Source organism: Mastigoproctus giganteus, chromosome 8 (assembly GCF_048544385.1).
Source record: "Mastigoproctus giganteus isolate SK-2022 chromosome 8, ASM4854438v1, whole genome shotgun sequence".
Classification (NCBI taxonomy): Eukaryota; Metazoa; Arthropoda; class Arachnida; order Uropygi; family Thelyphonidae; genus Mastigoproctus; species Mastigoproctus giganteus.
The window spans coordinates 199,941,254-199,965,008 of NC_143582.1; the positions used below are offsets into that span (position 1 = coordinate 199,941,254).

At 36.1% G+C, this 23,755-nt stretch overlaps 1 protein-coding gene across 4 annotated transcripts in view; it reads right to left on the bottom strand.

The window, feature by feature from the left end:
* Positions 1-1,811: 1,811 nt before the first annotated feature.
* LOC150082171 (uncharacterized) overlaps positions 1,812-23,755 on the bottom strand; it is a 324,507-nt gene continuing 302,563 nt past the window's right edge. For all 4 annotated transcript variants that reach the window (XM_090380026.1, XM_090380025.1, XM_090380027.1 and 1 more), the window contains 3 exons: positions 18,914-19,057; positions 2,275-2,424; positions 1,812-2,026 (listed from right to left, as the gene is read on the bottom strand). In XM_090380026.1, the coding sequence (XP_090236152.1) occupies positions 1,813-2,026; positions 2,275-2,424; positions 18,914-19,057 (508 nt within the window). In that variant the 3' untranslated portion in view covers position 1,812. The remainder of the gene's footprint in view (positions 2,027-2,274; positions 2,425-18,913; positions 19,058-23,755) is intronic.

Sequence of the window (23,755 nt, forward strand, 5' to 3'; positions counted from 1 at the left end):
TCTCCACTCGCTGTCTCATAGACATACTGTTTCTGCTGCATGCTTTTTCTACAGATACTTCCATGGAGACTGTTCTTCCGAATTGACTTCTATAATTTCCGCTCTCTCTTTCAAAACAGTCCGAACACGTGCAACCAACAGCCAACATCCATTTACTGTCCAACTTAAAACTCACAGAACTAACTTTTCATCTTCCTCGTTGATTCATTCAACCTCCATTTTCTGGAAAAACCCTCCTCTGTATTTCCTGAAAATTACAGTCTACGGAAGTTCAAGTCAACAAATATCTTCTTTCGTCTTCTCAACCTCCAACCCAAGCATGGTACTAAGTACTATAGGTTCTAATACCTCTCGTGTTTGGGGTTTTCATAAAAAAAAAAAAAAAAAAAAATACTAATTGGAAAATGTTGTTTTCAGCGATGAAGTAATATTCCTACTGTCTGATAAAGTTAACAGATACAATTATTGCATATGGGGATCTAAAAATCCCCACTTCGTTTACCAACCCAAGAACAACAGTCCCAACATAAACATGTGGTGTGCACTATCCTTCAGTCAGGTGATTGGCTGAAGGACTGTGAACTCTGAAAATTACCTAGATATGCTCAAATTGTATGCCGAACCTCAGCTGAAAGATATGCAGCAGCCATATGTGTTCTATTAGCAAGGTTGACCACCACCACCAAAATGGAGCTTGCACATGTGCAATTTTCTCATAAAAACAATAAAAAAAATTTCCTAACCAATGGCTCAGCTGGTATTGTCCCATTCTATGGCCTCTTCATATTCGAGATATCACACCTGTGGAGTTCTTGGTATGGAGCTATGTAAAGGAAAAGGTATAGGCAAAAAAAGTTAGCACAGAGTTAAAAGACCAGATTGAACAGGCTGTGATTTCCATTTCTCAATATGCTTCAAGAAACTGGAATGAAATTGCTACTATCTTGTCATTCCATGTGATACCAAAAGGTGCCTGTGTGGAGGTTTACTACAGTGCAGTTGTGTGATAAGAAATTCTTTGAGTTGCTTTATTAAGTGCAGCAAACTATTTTACAATACACATTAAAATAAAATTTTAATTGAACTTCATAATCAGGTGTATAATTTATAGACACTATATAGTGTACCATACTGAAATTCAGTCATGTCTTTTCTGAGCTTGAAATACACCAAAGCTTTTTATCATTAGCACAGGAAGTTATCCAAATTTTTTCTGTAAAAGAGATGTGACTAAAGAAGAGAATAATACATACTATATACATATTAAATACTATATACATATTACAATAACACATACTATTAGCACACGTTAATGCAATCGCATTGAACACTTAAAATTTTAATGACTCTCTAGAGAAGGGGTGCCCAAGGTGTAACACTAATATGAAAATCAGATCCAAATCCCATATGACAGAACACTTAAACTTTTTTTCTTTCTTTTTATATCATTTAGATTCCCAATATAAAAACTTCAATCCAGAAAATAAAATCTACCTCACAGATATGTATTTTTAAATAATTTGCAGTGATAATCATAAAATAAAACTGAAGCTTACAGACACTTTAAACATTGAAATATATAATCAAATAAACAATTATCTGTATATATAATATTCTATAAATCTTAATGCTTCTATGTACAAGGAACGTGAATATAATTACATGATGTATATTTGGCAATGCTTTTCTTACTGCAGAAAGCAAAAAATACTTTCTGGATAAATCTTTCTTTACAATCAAGTGCAACAGTTTAAATTTGCAAAGAAATTTTGATGAGTCCATCTAACATTAAAGAAATATGGTTAGGAAATATCAGGACTTTCTTGAAGCATAAGAAACTGATGTACTGGAAGACGTGGTCGTAGTTCTGCTGGGTAAAAATGTAACCACAAGGCTAGAGGCAGCACACAGCATCAGGAATACACTAAGAAAATATCTCAGTCTGCGAGATGCAGTTGCACTGTCCCAATTCCAAACTGATTGCAGTAGCCACTGGTAAAGTAAACAGATGCACTGGCTTGTAAACCTGAAGCAAAAAACAAAGAAAATTAAGTAAATAAAAAATAATAAAAAGCAACTAAAAAAAAATCAGTCAAACTAATGTTAAAGTATCAACACATAATTTTAATTAACTGTTTAAATTTGCAGGAATAGGAAGGCAGCAGTTAAGCAAAATTTCAAATAAACAGTTAGGGATAGCATATAATTGAATAATGCATAAAAGTTTTCAATGTGTATTAGAAATAAAAGTAACCAATTAAAAAAAAAAATTACATTATTGCAGATATTCCCCATTGCTGTTTTGGTACCAAAGTGGATATCTCTTTGTTTTCATGGAACTGACTGAAATCAATCTTATCAACTTCAAGCAACTTGCTATCATCAGTAGAATCTTCTAATTCTTCCAGTTCTTCATTTTCATTTCTATAAGATGTATAAAACAGATATATAATATAATGATTACAATGTATTAATACATATTAGCATTAGCAAGGGCACATGATGCAAGAAAGCAAGCTTATATAGCATCAGCCAAAAAAAAAAAAAAAAAAACCCCACACACACCCATATAAAACGATACACCCATAAAAAACACACACATATATAGAATAATGATGAAAATTTTAAAAGTTTCACCTTATGAAGATGAAAAATTATCAGAAAGATGTTTTTACTGAGGGATTAGATCAACTGAATTCATTATAGTTTGTTGGAGTTGAGGAGGGACAATGAAAGTTATCCCCAACATCACCAAATAAGCAGAAAGTATATTATTTTCATTCAAATGGTTTCATTTTAATAAATACCAAACATATGAGCTTAGACTTATTATATAGTCTTTACAAATACATTTTTGAGTTTTCACTGACACCTTGAGCAAATAATAAAATATCTGAAATAATAAAATAGCATTGGCCATTTTATAATTTCAAAGTTTTAACTTCATATACTCCATGGCAGCTTAATGAGCAACTTCATTCTTACTAAAAACCATCTGCTTTCTTTTTTCCCTCTTGTATATTCACACCTTCACACTGACTGGAAATCCTATCTATAATTTTGCTGATGACAGCACACAACATTCCACCCTCCACTTTGGACCTTGCTCTGCACAAACAGCAACTTATCGAATATCTGCCACTAATTCCTTAAATGCCAATCTATAGGTAGTTCTCCAAATTGGGCAAAGAAAACTTACTTAACTTCAATCCTTCTAAAACTCAGTCCTGTCTTACTTCTCCTGAGGGACTAGAACGTTCTGAAACGAGCTGTTTTTGTAAATAAATGGAAGATTAACTCTTGGTAATGCTGTTTAAAAGTAGTGGATGCAATAATAGCACTACTTGTGAAAACACAAAATTCGTTTTAATGTGAGAATTAAGGCTATTATATTTACTAAGCAGTTTAAACCGTGCTTTCCACAAAAACAAGGTAAATTTTACTTTTCATAATACAAAATCTTGCCAGTCGTGAGCAGTAATGTACAATTTTGTTCAACCAATTAATTCTGAAAACTAATTATACATGAATTTTCCTAGCTTGGGGGTTCAAAAGTTTAAACTTATTTTAAAAATGCCATTCTATATGTCATTCATTATATAACACTGCACAAAAGAGCACAGTCAGCATGTTCTCTTAAAATAGGTATCACATTTCAGCTGCACATATAATTATTATGACCAGCAGTTCCACAACACTTGAAATAGAGAATTTTAATTTTTCCTTTTAAGCATAACTTCAATGATATGCTTTCCACAAGCATCATTTTAGTCAAAGGCTTCATGGGCAATATTAGCTCACTCAATAATCTGACAAAATTTCCAAATTGGATTCTGTCTGCAGGTACAATGAGTTATAATCACAAAATGTTGTATAATTATATTATTTTCAGTAGATGATGAAAAGAAAAGTGGCAGTGGTGACAAATTACTTTACAGTTAGCATGCTTTTCTTGGAATTCAAAACAAGTTATTATATGTATATTTCTAATTAGTTTTTGCACTGTTATTCAATTTTAAGATTTTAAATGAGGTCCTTATCTGCTGTGTCAAGTTTAAAATAATGATATTTTAATCATTTAAAGAAATTTGAAAAGGATTTCAATAAAAATTTGCTTCAGTGACAAAATGTACGATTTATTCAACAAAACAAATTTAGTAATCATTATATCTCGTTTTTGAAGTTCATGAAAACAACATGTCCTGCTCTAGAAAATACTGATTGTAATGCATAAGAGGGCATATTCAAGATAATCCTATGAATAGTAAAAAAAGTCCAAGATATTTTTTATTAACATAGAACTGAGCAACTTTTCAGAATTGCAGTTATGAAAAGTGATCAGTTCTGTGTAACGAGAATATCTAGTCTCTAATTGTACCCCACAAGTAGTGTCTAGTTCTTCATTTTATTGTGTGATTTTAAAGTAGGGTTTCAGGTTTCAAGCACTAATAACCTGGTTACTGACGGGCATATTTAGTCAGAAATAATAGTGGCTTGGCTTTCTAATCAACTTTCAACATCTGATCTCAACACTTATCTCACTAAAATCATGGGTATGTTAATATTAATATATTGTTGCCTTAGCACTGCAACATGTATAACAATGTCTGTTAATGGCATGTTGTTTTCCCAAAGATATTTCTGTTTGCTATACCAAAATAATAGTAACTAGCGGCAAAAATTAAAGGTATGCTTTTACTTATTTTGAGAAAATAATCTACTGAAATGATGCACTCTACTGAGCACATAATTTACAGAAGTTACAGTATAAGTGCTTTGTGCCAGTAGTAACCAAACTATGATTCCCAGAATGCTGAAATTTTATTTATTGTTCTGTGCATTCAAGTAGCTTGTAGGGATACTCCTGACTCAGATAATAGCAAAATCATTATAGGGTTATGCAATACCTGTAATACATTGACTGGTATCATCTACATATTAAGTGGCCATTTCTGTTTCATCTAAAAATTCTTCCAGAGAGCTGGCTGAAAAGGAAACTAACTCTTCTAGGAACATGAAATCTTTTTCATGTTCCTTAAATTAAGTCTGCACAATCTGGGACATAAGTTGCTTCAGAGAAATCAGGCATGCTAAAGATTCTTAGTAAATAAACCACTACATAAATATCTGCTGCATCTCCTTACATGAAACATTTCAATTATGCAAAACAAGTCAATAGTTTTGTTTTGTAATGTTTATACCACACAGTTGTTCTGCTGTTGACCATGTTGTGTAACAGGAATGATGATTCATCAGAACAGTAGACCTTTTTTTTTTTTTTTTTTGAATCCTGCAGTGCACATTCTCAGTTTTGTCAGAACCATGCAAGCTGTAATTGCTTGCTTCATGTGTAAAGGGTTTGGTGTCACATAACCTTCTACTGTTACATATTAAATCTTAGTGATAAGACTTACTATGAGTCTGGAAATAGGTGTTAGTAGTTCTATCTTGTAATGAGTGGTAATTACTTCTATTGACCTGAACCACCCAGATTCATGGTAATGTTCAGGTATGGAGTTCTGTACATTGGAACATGACTACATCAAAATATTATGCTTACATTTTTAGTCACTTAATGCATTACAAGAATAATAGTTCAACCCTGATATTCAGATTACTGATTATCTTGGACTAATTTCAAGGCAACTCAAAGTATGAGGCATTGCTGTACAGTGTATATATAAACTAATGCTGATGTTCTAAGGCTAGTTTGTCTGCTTGAGGGATCAAAAACCTAGGAATGATCTTAGTTCAATTTGAAAGAACTTCGGTGCAATCCTTGACATAATCACTACTCTGGAGATTGCAAAGGATTATCAAATGGGTTGCCCATATTCTAATCAGTTGTTGTGCTATTCTAGTTAGTGGTTTCAAATTAAGAACAGAAAAGAGTGTCTCAACAACATAAACTGAACAACCAATTATATTATAATTAGTTCAATAACCAATTAGCTTTGACTTGTTCCATCATTATTCACTCACCCACATTCATGGTATTGTCTTCAATTTTCCACCATCCTTTGTGATTTCATCAGTTGTAATCATGAATACACTATCTGTGCAGTTTAAACAATTCTAATATCATCTCAAAATGGAGGAGTCCTGCTCTCATGTGTAGTGGACCTTGTAAGTCTGTATCCCTATGTGAAAGAGTGCAGGTGATAGTTCATGAATTGCTACTGATCATATAGTAAATCATCAGTGTATGGGTTAGTTTGCTAAGGTACTCATGCAATTGGTTTATATCATTGTTAACCTGCCCTCCAGATTATACTCTCTCACACTCCTACTAACTCCTATAAGCTTCCTGATTAGCTATATGCACCTGAATTTATGGCTAAATGAGGTATTATCATCAAACTGTGCACATGGTATACAGTAGTTTCCACAATGGTGAAGATATAGGAATATACATTCAGCAGAGTTGTAATGTGTAATTACAACTCTGTAATTATACATTACAACTTTGTAATGTGTAATTACACATTACACATTGGGTTGAGGGGAACAGCCAGGGAAAAGCTCCTCACTCCCAATCACATAGCCAAGGCTTGTTTTGCAGTTTAGCCACAAATGGTTAAACTGCAAGCATAACTTTGAGTGCTCTTATGTTATACAAAATGTGCAGACTTGAATTATTCAGAGTATTTTAAATGTGCCTGGCCAGGTCTATTTTACATTATTAAGTATTTATATATATATATATATATATATATATATATTTTTTTTTTTTTTAGCTTATTTTTGAAGCACTTTTGTGGGGATACATTTTTTCAGTGATAAGTATCAGTCACTAAGCAAAAGGAGATCATTAATATTCATCATCATCATCAGCCATTTTCAATCCACTGCAGGATGAAGGCCTCTCCAGCAACTTTCCAGTTCCTTCTGTTTTGAGCACTGGCCATCCATTTACTACTCAAAAACTCATGAATTTCATCTATCCATCTCCGCCTTTGTCTTCCAGGTTTTCTTCTAGCTCCTCTTGGGTACCATTCTGTTATTTTCTTAGTCCATCTGTCATCATGTCTTCGAGCTATGTGTCCTGCCCAAGACCATTTTAGTTCTTTAGTTTTGATAAGAATGTCCTTTACTTGAGTTTGCTGCCTAATCCACGTGTTTCTCTTCTTATCTAACATTCTAATTCCCAATATAATTCGTTCCATTCTTCGCTGTGTAGTTCTTAGCTTCTCTTCCATTCTTTTGGTGAGTGCCCAAGTTTCACTTCCATAAGTCATGGTGGGGAGTATACATTAATTCATTATTTTACGTTTCAGACAAACTGGGATATTGCTCTTCAGTATGTGACTATATTTCCTGAATGCTATCCATCCAAAATTTATTCTTCTCTTGACTTCCAGCCATTTATCATTATTACAGCTAATAACTTGTCCCAGATAAGTATATGACTCCACCTTTTCAATTACTGCTCCTTCAATCATTATTTCCCTTTCCGTGGCATACTTGTTCATCATTACTTTTGTTTTAGCCATATTCATCTTTAGTCCAAAATCCTTACTAACTGTGCATAACTGATTAAGATTTTCCTCTAATTCTTTGGGATCGTGGCTTATGACCACAATGTCATCTGCAAATCGTAAATGGTTTAGGTACTCTCCGTTCACATTGACTCCTTTCTGCGACTCATTAATATTAAGTATCAGCAAATACAGTGAACAAAAATCCTATTCTTTTGCTGCACCAGCCAAAAATGAGTTATGATTTGCCTTTGAATGTAGGGACCAATCTAGCTGACCCTAAAATTTCCCAAAGCCGTCAGCCTCAACTACCCATAAAGATAACTTATTTCAGAAATTATCACTAATAAGGAGAGAGGTGGCTGTGCTAGTGGGGAGTCTACTAGGTCCTTGTAATTATCTTGCAATCCATTATTATCTTGCTACCATTAGATACAGAATTCCCATCACCCCTACTTGGTTCAAGCCCATGGATCAAGCCCGGCAAACTGACAGTCAACAACTGTATTTACCATTTATTGTAAATTACTCTAACCTGGTGGTTAGAGGAGTCTGACCTAGTGCCAGAGTATAAACAGAACTTTTATTTATTTATTCATTCAGAAACCTTTATTGAATTTGATGTTGGGAGGGCCTGGAAAGTGTGTATTCTGATGTAGGCATGAACTGATGGAATACATTTCTCTTAATGTACCAGGATTTCCTAAGTAGTGCCTCAGTGGATGACACTTTTTCAATGTTAAGTGGAATTCTCATTATCTTCCCTAAAATAAGAATCTTCATCAGTTCCAACTCTAGTTCTCGAACCAAAGGGGAGGGAATCTACAGAATTTATCCTGTGGCCTATGATGCAATTTTGCAAAGAGGACTTGGAATTTTGATGTATGCACAAAATGAAAGTTGCAAATCTTACTCATCTAGTTGAGTAGAAATTTTAAAGGACCTAATTTCAGGTGGATTTCTTGGAAGTGATGTGTTCTAACAGATGAATAATGATTCTTAGGATTTTCTCAGTGGAATTTCTATCAAATGGATTACATTTTTGATGTTGACAGGACTCTCATACAAAATTCACATGGGATAATGTAATTAGTTCTGCCTTTTATCATCTTGACACTGGCCAAATCATACTCCTTCAGAGAGAGGGCTGTGTTGGATCTATACTTATTCAGGTACCTGAATAAATAAGGAGACAATACAGCAAAAAAATAAGGATGGTTTAGGTACCTGTGCATTCTCATTTTCTTTCTTTCCTTCTTTCTTACTTTCTACATTTCAATGTGAAAACGTGATTATTAGTATTGGTAAATGATGCAAGGAAGCAAGCTCATGTAGTACCAACCACAAAAATAAATAAAATTTAAATTAAATTAAAAAATAAAATAAAGCAACCAATGTCACCTTCTCTCATCCCACTTATCTATTTCTTTCATATATTTATCCAATCACTTCTTAAATTTAGATAAATTTCCTACTTCCACAAGGGTAGGTGGGCATTTATTCCAACAGTCACTAACTCTTTAACTAAAGGAAAATTTTTGGACATCTAGTCTCCGATTATCACCCCTCTTAATTTAAATTTATGCTCTTGTGTATGTGGTGTAGCTAAGCATAAAAATTCCCTTGGCATTTAGTTTATTTAAACCTTTCAAGGCTTTAAAACAAACTAATCAGGTCATTCCAGAGGTATCTGGTTTCTGAATACTAGCTTAGAAAACTTAAAAGTCTCTCTCGATAAGGATACCCCTCCCTCCCGTTTGTGCCCTTAAGCAATTTCACTGCTCTTCGCTATACCCTTTCCAACAAAGTTCACATCCTAAAATGGGGTCTTCATATGCAATATTCAAGACGTGGCCTAACAATTGCTTCATATAATGCAATAATCAATTTTTTATCTCCACTGGTAAAGTTCCTATATATCATTGAGAAAACCACATGAGATGTCCTAGCAAGCTCTCTATACAGTTCACAAAACTTCATATCAGGTTGTATACTTACTACTAATTCCTTGTCTTTATCTACAACCTTGAGTATATCTAAGTCTTGTTGAAGTAGTAGTAGAGGCATATGATGCAAGAAAGCAACCTTATGCAACATCAGTCAAAAAAACCCCCCCAACCATTTCACACATCCATTCCGTCTAAACATTTGTCCAGTCCCTCCTTGAATTTATTTAAGCTATCAACTTCCACAATGACAGATGGAAGCTTGTTCCAGCAATCAACTACCTGCTGGCTAAAGACAAATTTCCGCACATCTATTCTATAACTGTCTTTCCTCAATTTGAATTTATGCCCCTCAGGTTCGTAATCTCAGCAAGAGGAAGAATCCCATCAGAATTGAGCTTGCTCAACCCATTTAAGGCATTATACACCTCAATCAGATCACCTCGCATCGCAGGTGCCTAGGCTACAGATGCTGAAATTTGCAGAACTTAAGCCTTTCTTGGTAAGACTACCCCTTTGTTCCCCCTCACCAATCTTGTTGCCCTTCTCTGTACTCACTCAAGCAACTCTACATCCTTCCTAAAATGAGGACTCCAGACCTGTACACAGTACTCAAGGTGTGGCCTGACCATTGCCTTATGCAAAGAGATAATTGCCTGTTTCCCTACTAGCAAAATTCCTGTATATCATTGACAATACCCCACAACCTGCTCTAGCAGCCTGTCTGCACTGCTCAGAACATTTCATATCTGACTGCACAATTACTCCCAGGTCTTTCTCATTTTCTACCACCCTAAGTGTACACAGTTGGTATGTTTCGCTGGGGCTACTTCTACCCATATGCAGTACTTTGTATTTGTCAATGCTAATCTTCAGTTGGCCCTTCTCAGCCTATCTGCCCAACTTTTCTAGATCCCGCTGCAGTAGCACACTGCTATTACTGTCATTAACAACCCTGCCAACCTTTGTATCATGTGCAAACTTCGACCTTAAGCCTGATATACCTTCATCAATATCATTAATAAATATAAGTGGCATACCTTGATTACTGTGCCACCTTGCTCAATTCTGTACCATCAGCAAACTTAGACATTAAACTTGAAATATCTATATCAATATCATTTAATGAATATTAGGCACAATAAGGGACTAAGAACCAAATCCTGTGGAATTCCACTCATGGCATTAGTCCATGAAGAGCAGCAGCCATTTACGAGTACTCTCTGCTCATACCACTTAACCATTCCTTTAGCATAATAGTAACTTGCCCCTTATGCCACACTGCTTCAATTTATTCAACAGCCATTTATATGGGACTGCTATCAAAAGCTATCCTGTATTGAATTTGACAATTTTATGTTATTACCACTGATGAGACAATCAAAGTGTTCTGAAATGTTTGGGCTGTGAATATCTCTATTTTATTAAACTAATCTATTATGAAAAAGCAATGCAGTGTAGGGTAGTGTAGTGTATTTGTCTTATAATACATGTTTCCTTCCTTGAATTATTTTTTCATTACTAATACTAAATTACTGACATCAATCCATTTTCCAAGGAATGTTGATGATCCATTTTGCAAACACTGTATGACTCCAATAGTTATATCAGATACCCATTTTGTTCAAAATGGCTGGTGCTTCTGTCCCACCAGAGTTGTCATTTGCAGTAATTTTTGATTTCAGAAACATTTTTCTAAACTTGGACTAGTAAAATTTTCTTCCAGTTACTGGAAGATTATATGCTCTATCAAAAATGAATTAAAAACAGCCACATCAATGTTTCAATTAATGGGGGGGGAGAGTGTTGTCTTCTTGACACATTATGTTGCTGATATGCTTTGCACATTTACATGATTAGAAATATAATTTTTACTACCATGCATTACTTTAATGCCCTATCAATACAAACCACGAAATGCATACCTACTTCATTATTCTGACAACAAAATATAAGCAACAACAGATGTGTTTATATACTTGAAAAATGTTTTTTAATTTTGTTACCTGGCATTATTGTTGTTGTTTGTATTTGAAGTAAAAAATGCAATAACAACTGTATCTTCACTATTCACAAACATAAGAGCATAGCCGTTGGAATTCTCATGCCATTTCAGGATATGCTCTGAAAGATAAGCAGAGTCACAGCCACCAAAAATTGCCTTTAAAGTCCATATCAATAAATGAATCTCAATCACGACTTTACTTGGTAAGTCTGTGTTAACAGACTGAAGTGAAGTCACTTAGCAAATTAAACAGCATATACATCTAGAAAACGTAATGTAAATGTGAGTGACTAAAATTCATTAAAAAAGTAAGCCCTGCAGTAACAATGTAAAAGACAAAATGTTTTCCATAAATTTGATTGGTAAATTAAAAAACTTGACAGGTATGCTACTGATTCTGCTATATGATCCTTCCTCACACAAAACTGTTATTATTTATTTAAGTAGTTGCCTTAGATGTTCATAATTTTAAATGTAAATGTTAAGGGAAACAGTTTCCTGTATGATTGTTACTAGTGGGCAGAAGAGTGGGAAATTGTTTTAGCTAGAAAGGATTAAAGATAAGCTGTAAATGAGGGGTTCCAGTGTAAACTGAATGAGCAGTCTTAATCTAGGAAGGAAACATGCCACTTATTTAATATTTTTAAAAGAAATAAGAGACTTCATTGCATTTTTTAAACTATTTATTTTTGGTCAATCATAATATCATAAATTTCATATAATAATCATAATATTTACCAAGACACCAGTTCCGCAAATTGAAGCATCTAGAAACTAGTCCTCTGTGAGGAGACCTGACTGAAGTGTTTAAGGCTTTAACTGAATTGAGCAAATTAAATAATGATGGGATCCTTACTCTAGCTTCGAAAACACACATAACGGGACATAAATTTAAAATTTTCACCCATCTATCCTGGAATTTAAATTGCAGGATAGCCTGTGAATGCTTTTGGCCAAAAAAAGAATAATTAACTGCTAGAACAAACTTCCATCTGGTGCACTGTTGGAGCAAAAAGTTTGAATAAATTTGAGGATTACAGGGGATGGACATATCAGATGAGTTGGGTAGTGTTTTTTTTTTTTTTTGTCTGATGCTGTATAAGCTTCCTTGCATCATTTGCCATTATTAATATTAATACAGCTGCTTTAGTCCTACTAATGAGTTTATCATTGTGAAAGGAAAATAATCATATTTCAAAGGCAGATATAAAAAGATCTTTAGTGATAGTAATTAAGAAATTTAACTTTAAAGCTTAAAAGGGTAATTAGAAATATTCTCAAGTGTGCACTAATGCATACAAGAGTCAAACATTACGTATATGCAAATTAAACTGCAAGCATGTTTCCAAAACTATCATAAACTAGATAAAAATGGAAAGGAGGAGTTATTTAATCCATTTCTGGCTCTCAAAGTATTAAATTCCTTACTTCTATTAGTGAAGGAACAGCATTGTTTGCTACAACCTAACAGATATCCCCATAAGTATGGCTATACAGTTTTAGTTACATAATTAATAAATTCAAAACACTGAAACAGTAGCCAATACTACATTACATCACTCATATTAAAAACACGTTGCCTCACATTTCACAGAGAATTTGCATCACCTTTTATTTTATGTCTCCACTTATTTAATTCTTTTATATATAATAAATCAGGAAGGGACAGCAAAATATAAAATACTTATCAACTTCATGCAGTTTTTTTCAAATACAGTAGAGCGCTAAAATACCAAACATCAATAATTCAAACAAGCCAGCATTTATTATTATAATTTTTTTATGCTGGTGCCATAAAATAATTGCAGAAACGGCAAATTATCGTGATCGCATTTGCGATTTTAAGTTTGATTCTATTAAATGGCAATTGTAATGAATGAAAATAGGAAGTATATTATCCACAGGCTATAAAAATGAAGATATAAAGCACAAATTTATACTTTTATTTTACTTTACCAATTAACAAAATTAAATGATACGTAAAAATCAGAACATTATCCATAGGTTAGCAAAATAAATTTATGCTTAAGTATATAGCTTAATTAATTACATACACAGTACTAAACATAATACTTTGTAACCTGATATTTCTGTTCATTGAATATTTTTATTTTTTTTGGGTTGTAAAATCTAAAATAGTAAAAAAAAAAAAAAAATAAATAAGTGTCAATCAATAACAAAGAATGTGGCATGCAGAAATTGCAACTAACAAGATACACCATAGTGAGATACAGAGTAAAATGTTTATGAAGTTTCTGATGATAGACCAACAGCTTCGAAATGGTGACCGTCTGGGTGGTGGTATCCACTGAGAATAAATAACAGTAGTCTTCTCTACTAGAGAAGCATTACTTATTCGAAGTAGTGCAATACCTGGTATCTCGTTGTGAAGGCAGCCACAATATGAGATACAATTAAAAACTATGCCTTCACACTACGTACATAGTAAAATTTTTGGTGTATCTACACCGATATCATACAGTTAATTTAAACCCATATCATATTATGTCTTGTGCATTGATTCTTCAAATGAAGTTTAGATATAAGAATGAAGAGATTCTGAATGTTTACAGTATTATTTTACCATACTGAAGTTATGGTCATTCTTTTAAAGGAAGTGGAAATTTTTAACAATTAAATTGAAGATTGAGATTTTAAACAGACTTTCAAAGGGAGAAAGTGAATTGTCGTTAGCAAGATGGGAAAGTAGTGCCATCTACTTTCCCATAACAGAAATTAAAACAAGGGAAAAAATTTTCAAGTTCGCATTGAAACTCGATTCATATGATAGTGCATAAAGGAAAAAAAAAAAACCTATGAGAACAGCTAATGACCCATCCCTCGATTTCTGTTTGCTGGACGAAAAACCTGAGTTTTGGAAAGAAAAACAATGCTACTCTCACCTGAGACAGACTAATTCAGCCACACGAAAAAGGCCCACAAAAATTTCTCTCATCATTCATGGGACTTGAACTCAGGTCTTTTAAATCCAGGGTTGGGAGGAGGACGGTGATTCTATCAACTGTGCTACTCACGACAGCTAGGTACGAGCAACAAGCTGAATACTGCCAAACTCAACTATCCTTGCTGAAAAGAGTGAGATCTGGCAACAAAGAAATGAAGTTCAAAAATGGTGCAGCAAAAAATATGTAATTATTTTTGTTAAAGGCCTATACACTGCAAGAACAGAATTCATGGAATACCTGGTTGTGGGCAAACCGACGCTGTCACCCCTCTAGCTAGTGGACGAACCCACTGCTTGACAGGTATATAGGTAGTTCCTCAAACAGGCCTCTGGGGTTGGGTAAATTCATATTGTGATTTTAAATGTTTCTCACCAACTACGTATTAAAATAAAACACAGAAAGTGGAATTTTAAAAACTATATGTTTACTACTATATATTTACAATTAAAATAACTTTACAACTAAAAAGGATAAAATACATAAAATATATATATACATCGAATAAAATACATTAAAATACCGGATTAAGAGCGATAAAACTGATCGTAGCTTTCGAAGGGTCCTGCTTTCTTCTTCGGCGGTAGCTTCCTTGTACTGCGGTGCATCTTAAGTACCAGCAGGTTCATGGTCTAAATCACGTGTTTCATCGTGGCGATGAAACATCGCTATGAACAGGAGTGTTCTATACTCCTGTGTACTGGGATCAGAAGCAGCTCGGGAGCACGTCATTTGAAATCGTTCATCCCTTCTGAGGATCGTAGCCTCAAAGAGGGGATGAATCCGCAAACCTTTGTCTCTATTAATGTTCTCTGTTGAATTAATCCACAAACTCTCAAGCCACTTGCGGTCCCAGAACCTATGCGCCTGATCAGTGATGATAGCTTCGTCCGGGGAGATCTGGTGTTGCTTCTCCCAAAAATGCTCGGCCATGGCAGACTTACCGTAATCTGCATTCCTTATTGCCTTAGTGTACTCCCCAGATGTTCTTTGAGATGCCGCTTTGTTTCCCCTACATACCATTCCCCACAATCCGGGCATTTAATACTATAAACGACCCCACTAGCATTCTCTTTTTGAATGGGGTCTTTTACTTGTGACATGATTGTGTGCAGCTTCCAACCTGGAATCTGCACACAAAGCGTCTGATAATTTCTTAGTACCCTAGTTATATGCTCAGTTAAGCCCGGATAGTAGGGAATGTATGCAGTGGCTATTGGAGTGAAGGGTTCGCCTCTCCTCTGATTTTCTCCAATATACTTTTGTATAATCCTCTGGGGGTAGCCACACTTTGTAAGATCCGCCGTGACATGTTCATATTCTTCTTTCCTATCCTCGGAAGTACTACTGCGATTTTGGCCTGTCTATTAACGCTCTGACCACACTGTTCCTATGATGATTGGTCTGGGCAGAATTATAGTGCGAGTACTGGCTTTTACACATCGGTTTCCTATAGCCTTTAGTTTTTTTAATTGTTAGCCTTCTCTACAGACCAATACATCTAGGAACAGCAAAATTCCTTCTTCCTCTACCTCTGAGGTAAATTGTATGAATGGGGAGAAGCCATTTAAAAAAAATTAACTTTGCACACACATGGCCTTACAGAATGATACCACCTTGAGTAGTAGAACGCAATTAAACTTAGAAGATATTTGCAAAGGTATAGAACTATGCCTCTCAAGCACCACCATGATTTTTGGTAATATTATGTATAAGCAGGTTAACGGTACAGCCATGGGCTCCCCCATTAGTGCAATTATAGCCAATCTAGCTATGGAGGAGCTCGAGGCTAGAATATTTAATGGTCAAGATCTCCCTATGCACCCATGGAAGAGATATGTGGATGATACATTCTCAGTTATTCAAAAGGAGAGTGAAAATGAAGTGTTGAATTTTTTAAATGGCTTCTCCCCATTCATACAATTTATCTCAGAGGTAGAGGAAGAAGGAATTTTGCCATTCCTAGATGTATTGGTCTGTAGAGAAGGCTAACAATTAAAAACTAAAGTCTATAGGAAACCGATGTGTAAAGGCCAGTACTCACTATAATTCTGCACAGACCAATGATCATAGGAACAGTGCAGTCAAAGCGTTAACAGACAGGGCAAAATCGCACTGTAGTACCTCCGAGGATAGGAAAGAAGAATATGAACATGTCACGGCGGATCTTACAAAGTGTGGCTACCCCCAGAGGATTATACAAAAGTATATTGGAGAAAATCAGAGGAGAAGCGAACCCTTCACTCCAATAGCCACTGCATACATTCCCTACTATTCGGGCTTAACTGAGCATATAACTAGGGTACTAAGAAATTATCAGATGCGTTGTGTGCAGATTCCAGGTCGGAAGTTGCACACAATCGTGTCATAAGTAAAAGAACCCATTCAAAAAGAGAATGCTAGTGGGGTCATTTATAGTATTAAATGCCCAGATTGTGGGGAATGTTATGTAGGGGTAACAAAGCGGCGTCTCAAAGAACGTCTGGGGAGCACACTAAGGCAATAAGGAATGCATATTACGGTAAGTCCGCTGTGGCCGAGCATTTTTGGGAGAAGCAACACCAGATCTTCCCGGACGAAGCTATCATCACTGATCGGGCACATAGGTTCTGGGACTGCAAGTGGCTTGAGAGTTTGCGGATTAATTCAACAGAGAACATTAATAGAGACAAAGGTTTGCGGATTCACCCCCTCTTTGAGGCTACGATCCTCAGAAGGGATGAACGATTTCAAATTATGTGCTCCCAAGCTGCTTCCGGTCCCAGTACACAGGAGAATAGAACACGTGGCGATGAAACACGTGATTTAGACCATGAACCTGTTGGTACTTAAGATGCACCGCAGTACAAGGAAGCTACCGCTGAAGAAGAAGGCAGGAGCCTTCGAAAGCTACGTTCGGTTTTATTGCTCTTAACCCGGTATTTTAATGTATTTTATTCGATGTATATATATATTTTATATATTTTATCTTTTTTAGTTGTAAAGTTATTTTAATTGTAAATATATAGTAGTAAACATATAGTTTTTTAAAATTCCAGTTTCTGTGTTTTATGTGGTTGGTGAGAAACATTTAAAATCACAATAGGTATATAGGTACACTGCATTCATGTAGACAGTAATTCAATGTCAGTATGGATAATCGTTGTGAGTTAACAGACTTTGAAGGAGGGATGATAGTGGGTGCCCGAAGCATTGGGTCACTCTATCACAGAGGTGGTACACAAATTGCACTATCCCCATTTGACAGCATCAAGAGTGTATCGGAAATACACCATTTCCAGAATAACACCTCATCATGGACAGCACTGTGGGTGGAGAAAAGTGGTGGATGAACGTGGCCGTCAACATTTGTCTTGCATTGTTTCAGCCAACCGGAGGACAAGAGTGGCACAAATCACTACAGACTTCAACAAGGGAGGTGCCAGAAACGTCTCCACAAAGACCATCAGACAATCATTAGCCGCAATAGGTTATAGGAGCCGCTGACCCACCAGAGTCCCATTGCTAACACCACAACACAGGACTCTACACCTCAACTGGGTGAAAGAACATCAACACTGGACCTCGGATGATTGGAGACAGGTCTGCTGGTCCAATGAGTCCCGTTTCCAGTTATTTCGAGTGGACGGGAGGGTGTGTATCTGGCAGAAACTGCATGAAACTATGCACTAATTGTGTCAACAAGGAACTGTTCAGGCAGGTAGATGGTCGGTATTTGGTCTGGGGAATGTTCAACTGGCACATGTTGGGACCTCTGGTACATCTAGACACATCTCTGAACAGTCCAGGTTACGTGTTCATCCTTGCAGACCATTTGCATCCCTTCATGGTCATCATGTACCCACAGGGCAATGGACTCTTCCAGCAGGACAATGCATCTCCCCACAGAGCCGTGGTGACTAGAACATGGTTCAAAGAGCATTCTGCAGATTTTACCACCATGGAATGGCCTCACTCACCAGATATGAACACTGTGGAGCATCTTTGGGATGCAGTGGAAAGTCCGTTCCAGCTTTGGATCCACCACCCAGGAATGCGAAGGAATTATGGAGAACGGTGCAGCAAGCATGGATGGAAATACCTGTGGAATGCTTTCGTGAACTAGTGGACTAATGGACTAATGCCTCGCTGCGTGACTGTCCTGATCCGGGCTAAAGGTGGGCCTGCTGGTTACTAGGTAGGTATCCCATGATGTCTGTCTGCTCAGTGTACATATGTGTTATTGTGGCTGAAAGTTCCATTTGTTTTGTAATTACCTATGAATAAAAATATGTAAGTACAAAGTGTTTTTATTTCTAAACTTTGTAAACCTTTTTTTTAGTCTCCAGAACTATATTTTTGATAAGTTTGAAAATCTGAACAAATCAGATTATCGACGCTCTACTGTATCTTGATATTGTATCATGGATAATATTTTGTTTTGAATTATTGAAAACAAAGCAAAATATTCATATCTACAAAAATGGTTTGTTAAAAAAATACACTTTTATTAATTTGCTTGTGGATAAATGCAATTAACACCTGTTGCTTAAGGTATCTTCCTCTAATTCACTTTGAAAAATTTCATCTGGTATCTTAGAAGCACTTTCCTCATTTTCCTCATTACTTAATATTTCACCCTTTTTCTCAGAAGGCAAAATTTCTTTATCATCCGATGGAATCATTCTGAAAAAAAAATAAAAAAAAGCAAAAATACTGATGAATACCCAATCATATTAAATACAGGGTGTTTCAGTTAAACGTTTCAGAACTTCTAAGAGGGGTAGGGTACATCCTGACAACTCGAAATCATATAGCAATGTGGGGTCGGAAATGCTTTCCTGAAGCGGTGTTGTACACAGAAGCACCATAAAGAAAAGAGACCGTAAGTGAGAAATCGTTTTAATAATACATGAAAAGAAGCAAAAGGTACATGGATTAAAGTAAGTGTTCGAAGTTTTTTCACGGGCTACAATGCATGCCTCATATCTCCGACGCATGGACATCCGAACATTCTGGAATACTCCAGGCGAATTTCTTCGGCAGCTACTGCGATTCTTGCAACCAGCTCCTCAGCATTGTCAACAGGGGTGTCATAAACTAGCGATTTCATATGACCCCAGAAATAAAAATCAAGACATGATAGGTCGGGTGACCGAGCAGGCCAACGCACGGGACCACCACGTCCGATCCACTGTTGACCAAATGTGACATCCAGGTAGTTACGAACATCTCCGCTATAATGGGCAGGGGCTCCATCGTGTTGGAACCACATTGTCTGTTGCGTCGATGCAGAAATCTGTTCATCTCTCAAAAGTTGTGGCAATACTTGCTGCAGAAAGATCAAGTAGATAGGTCCAGTTAGACGACACGGTAACAGGTAAGGTCCGATGAGGTGATCTCCCATAATACAGGCCCATACATTGACCGAAAATCGAATCTGTGCTGCACGACGTCGTATTGCATGCGGGTTCTCGACCGCCCAGATATGGTCGTTATGCGTGTTGAAAATTCCTTCCCTTGTGAAGGATACCTCATCGGAAAACAACACTTCAGCAGGAAAAAGGGGATTTGTAGCACATTTTCCAAGGTACCACTGTGCGAAAGCAATACGAGGTGCATAATCCTCCGGTTGCTGTGTCTGGACACGCTGCACGTGAAACGGATGCATGTCTTGTTCTCGGAGAATCCTCCAGACGCTGCAATGGGAAACCCCGACTGCGTTTGCTAGACTTCGTGTACTCGTTCTTGGATTCCCCTGTACATGCTGCATCACATTCTGTTCGACGGCTGGAGTCCGTGCTGTTCTTACCCTGTCCCTGTCAGCTCTTTCAAATGAACCTCTCTCAGCTAACCTCTGGTGCAGTCTTGCAAAGAAATTATGACTGGGAATACGCCTCGTCGGATATCGTTCCGCGTACAAACGCTGTGCGGCTGGCCCACTACAATTTGCAGCCCCGTACGCCAAATGCATATCGGCTAACTCTGCGTTCGTGTAATCATCCATCCTACTAACTTGGCGTTCTTGTTCAAGAAATTCGAAATTCGCCTGGAGTATTCCAGAATGTTCGGATGTCCATGCGTCGGAGATGTGAGGCGTGCATTGTAGCCCGTGGAAGAAACTTCGAACACTTACTTTAATCCATGTACCTTTTGCTTCTTTTCATGTATTATTAAAACGATTTCTCACTTACGGTCTCTTTTCTTTATGGTGCTTCTGTGTACAACACCGCTTCAGGAAAGCATTTCCGACCCCACATTGCTATATGATTTCGAGTTGTCAGGATGTACCCTACCCCTCTTAGAAGTTCTGAAACTTTTAACTGAAACACCCTGTATATTAATACACTAAACCACAAAACATAACAGAAAGTTAAGTAATCTGATAAAAACATGAATGGTGTGGATAACATGTATATAAGGAAGATCTGTTATAGGGATATCTGAATAACTGTTATAGGGAAGATCATGAAGTCTGTGGTTAAAGATGCAATTTAGGACCATCTAAAAAAGAATGGTATCTTGAATAGATCTTGGTATGGGTTTGTTAAGAAGAGTTTATTTCTGACCAATATGGTAAATTACTACATCACAATCATTAAAATTGGGATTATGTGATGCATTTGTTAAATTTTGGGACTATGTATGTAACCAATCCAATCTTCAAAATATATTTGGGTTTGTTGCATACATTGTCCCAAAAACGAAAACTAAAATTTAATGTTTATAAATGTAAGGTTATGCATCTGAAGACTAGAAATCAGGAGTCATATATAAGCTGGGGGAGAGGAGGTAAAAGCAGTTCAAGAGTAAAAAGACTTTAGTGTCACGATTCTCTCGCAAAATTTTCCACACAGTGAAAACAGGCAGCCAGGAAGGTACTTGGTGTCCTGTTTGTAACTTATAAGACCTTTGCCAGAAGGGAGAAGGATGTCATTATCCCTCTTTACAAGGCAATGGTTAGGCTGCACCTAAAAAAGAAGCACAGAACTTCTGGAGAGGGCTCAGAGAAGGGAAACCATATTGGTGATGAGTGCAAGGTGATGCATATATGAAGAATGATTTAGAAGGTGTAGACTGCAAAGTTTGACAACTAGACACCTAAAAGGGATATCAAACTGAGATAAATAAATTACTGAAGTGATTGAGTAAAATGAATGAGGAAGGCTTCTTTGGTCTGTTCTTCCTCATAAGTGAAATGCAAAATGGGACATAGATATAAAATCTCAGAGAATAACAAAGATTGAATCTCACGAAGTTCACCAATATGCAGCAGGTTGTTGGTGGAGAGTTAGGCTAAGTTTAAAGTAGAACTTGATGTTACCTTCAAATTGTGGGTGAAGGTAACACCCACAAGGTAACTGTGGGTGATGTTGCCATCACCCACAGTGAGTGTTCAGGAAGAAAACTGGATACCCAATTGCAAAAAAACAGTTGGCAGGCCATAAGATGGGAGCTTGTTTAGAAGACTAAGCAAAACATGATCAAAAGCCATAGAAATGTAAAGACCAAGGGTTTCACCAAATTTCTCCATCGAATTTGTACAAAAGTTGACTAACATAAGCCAATAATATTCCATCAATTCTGGGTCAAAAAAAGTCATCAAAAAAAACCAGCAGTGAAAGTGTTAAACTAGCTAGAAATTTTCCTTTTTATTGATGATTGCTAACATGGATTCCATTAGTATGGAATCCATATTCGCAGAAACCTTTAACTATTGCAACATCTTTCTTTGATGAAGAAATATGTTGCAGTAGTTAAGAGTAAAGAGATGGTTTTTAATTTCAGAGGAGGGGACTTGGACAGTTTAGAGCACTATGTGGCACTGTTAATTGGGAGGATTGCTGAGGAAGAGCAAATACATTTGAATTATGGAATACTTTTAAAGCAAAAATCACAGAAGCCACGAACACATACATACCATTAAGAAAATATTGCAGGAGGATGATGTCGAAATGGATGACTGTGGAGCTGGCTGGTTAAATAGAGGAGAAAAAGACAACATGGGATAGTTACAGAGTGATGAAAAGTACTGTAAGCCTACAACAGGTACAAGTTGATCTGTAACAGTACCACAAATAAGGTTAGGGAGGCCAAGGCTGTATATGGGAAAGCACTGGCTAAGGGAGCAAAGAATAGGGACAAGGAATTTTTCATGCATATGAATACAACAAACAAGAAAGTTAATCAGATTGAGCCCTTGTGCAATGGGTGTGGGAAAGTCTTAGATAACCCAGCTGATGTTGCAGATGAATTGATAGGTACTTTGCATCACTATTTATTGTTGCAAGTGAGGCTGAAGTGATATGAAATTAGTGATTCTGTAATTACAGATGATTGTTTATTAGAAAAACTTTTGAGCATAAAGGCATAAACAAAATAAACAAACTGTTCATCATGAAGATAAAACACATTAATAACAGCATGGTTCAAATATCAGCTATTTATACTTTTTTTGTATGATTCTAGAATGTCCATCAGTTTTTTTTTTTTTTTTATTCAAGAATATTCGAGAATATTCCAGAATTCTAGAATATACTCCATTTCTAGATTATTCTAAACATTAGGATTAAGGAAGTGTTCTGCAACAAAAAAAAATCTCACAAAATAACAAAACGGCACATAAAACTACTTGATGTTTAGACTTAATTTTAAAGCCTTAAGTGCAAAGGCACAAAACAGATAAACCATGATCCTTGTAGCTGAAACTCTACTCTTTCCAGTGGTGGAAAAAATGGGAGAACTGAAGGTGTCCCACATTAAGATATTTTCCCCTTAAGATAGGTTAAATTTGACTTTCAAATTTTCAGTCAATCTTTGAAGGAAAATATCTCAGCCAGAAAACAAGTATAAGAGCTGATATTTAATTAGGCTGAGTTCATGCAGTTGGTAAATGGAATGTCCAAAGAAGAAGGTACCAAAGGTTTTTATTTCAAAGTTATGACTTTCAAAAGTCTTGCTTAAATTTGTCGTTACATATTTTTGGTGCCAGTTTTAGACCGCATTGTAAAAAATGTGAAGGTTTTTGAGCCTGGATACCAAAAGTTTTGCATTCTCTGCCAAAAGTTAACTAGGTATACCAAGTTTCAGAGCACTAACTCTCACCGTTGTGCAACAGTACCACTTAAGACTGTGAAATTTTTTTGTGATTTATTCCGCATAACACAAGTGACCTCCACAAAAAAGGTGCTGGTGCCTCAAGCATACTATATTTTGAACTGAAATTTTGCACAGCTTCATTTGAAACCTGTTTAAACATCACACCAAGTTTCAATAAAATTGAAAATGGTTGAGCAGGGACCCCTAAGCCACTTGACATAGAATGACCCTGGTGTGTGTGTGTGTTTTTTTTTTTTTTTTTTTTTTTTAGTGGAGCAAAAGCCA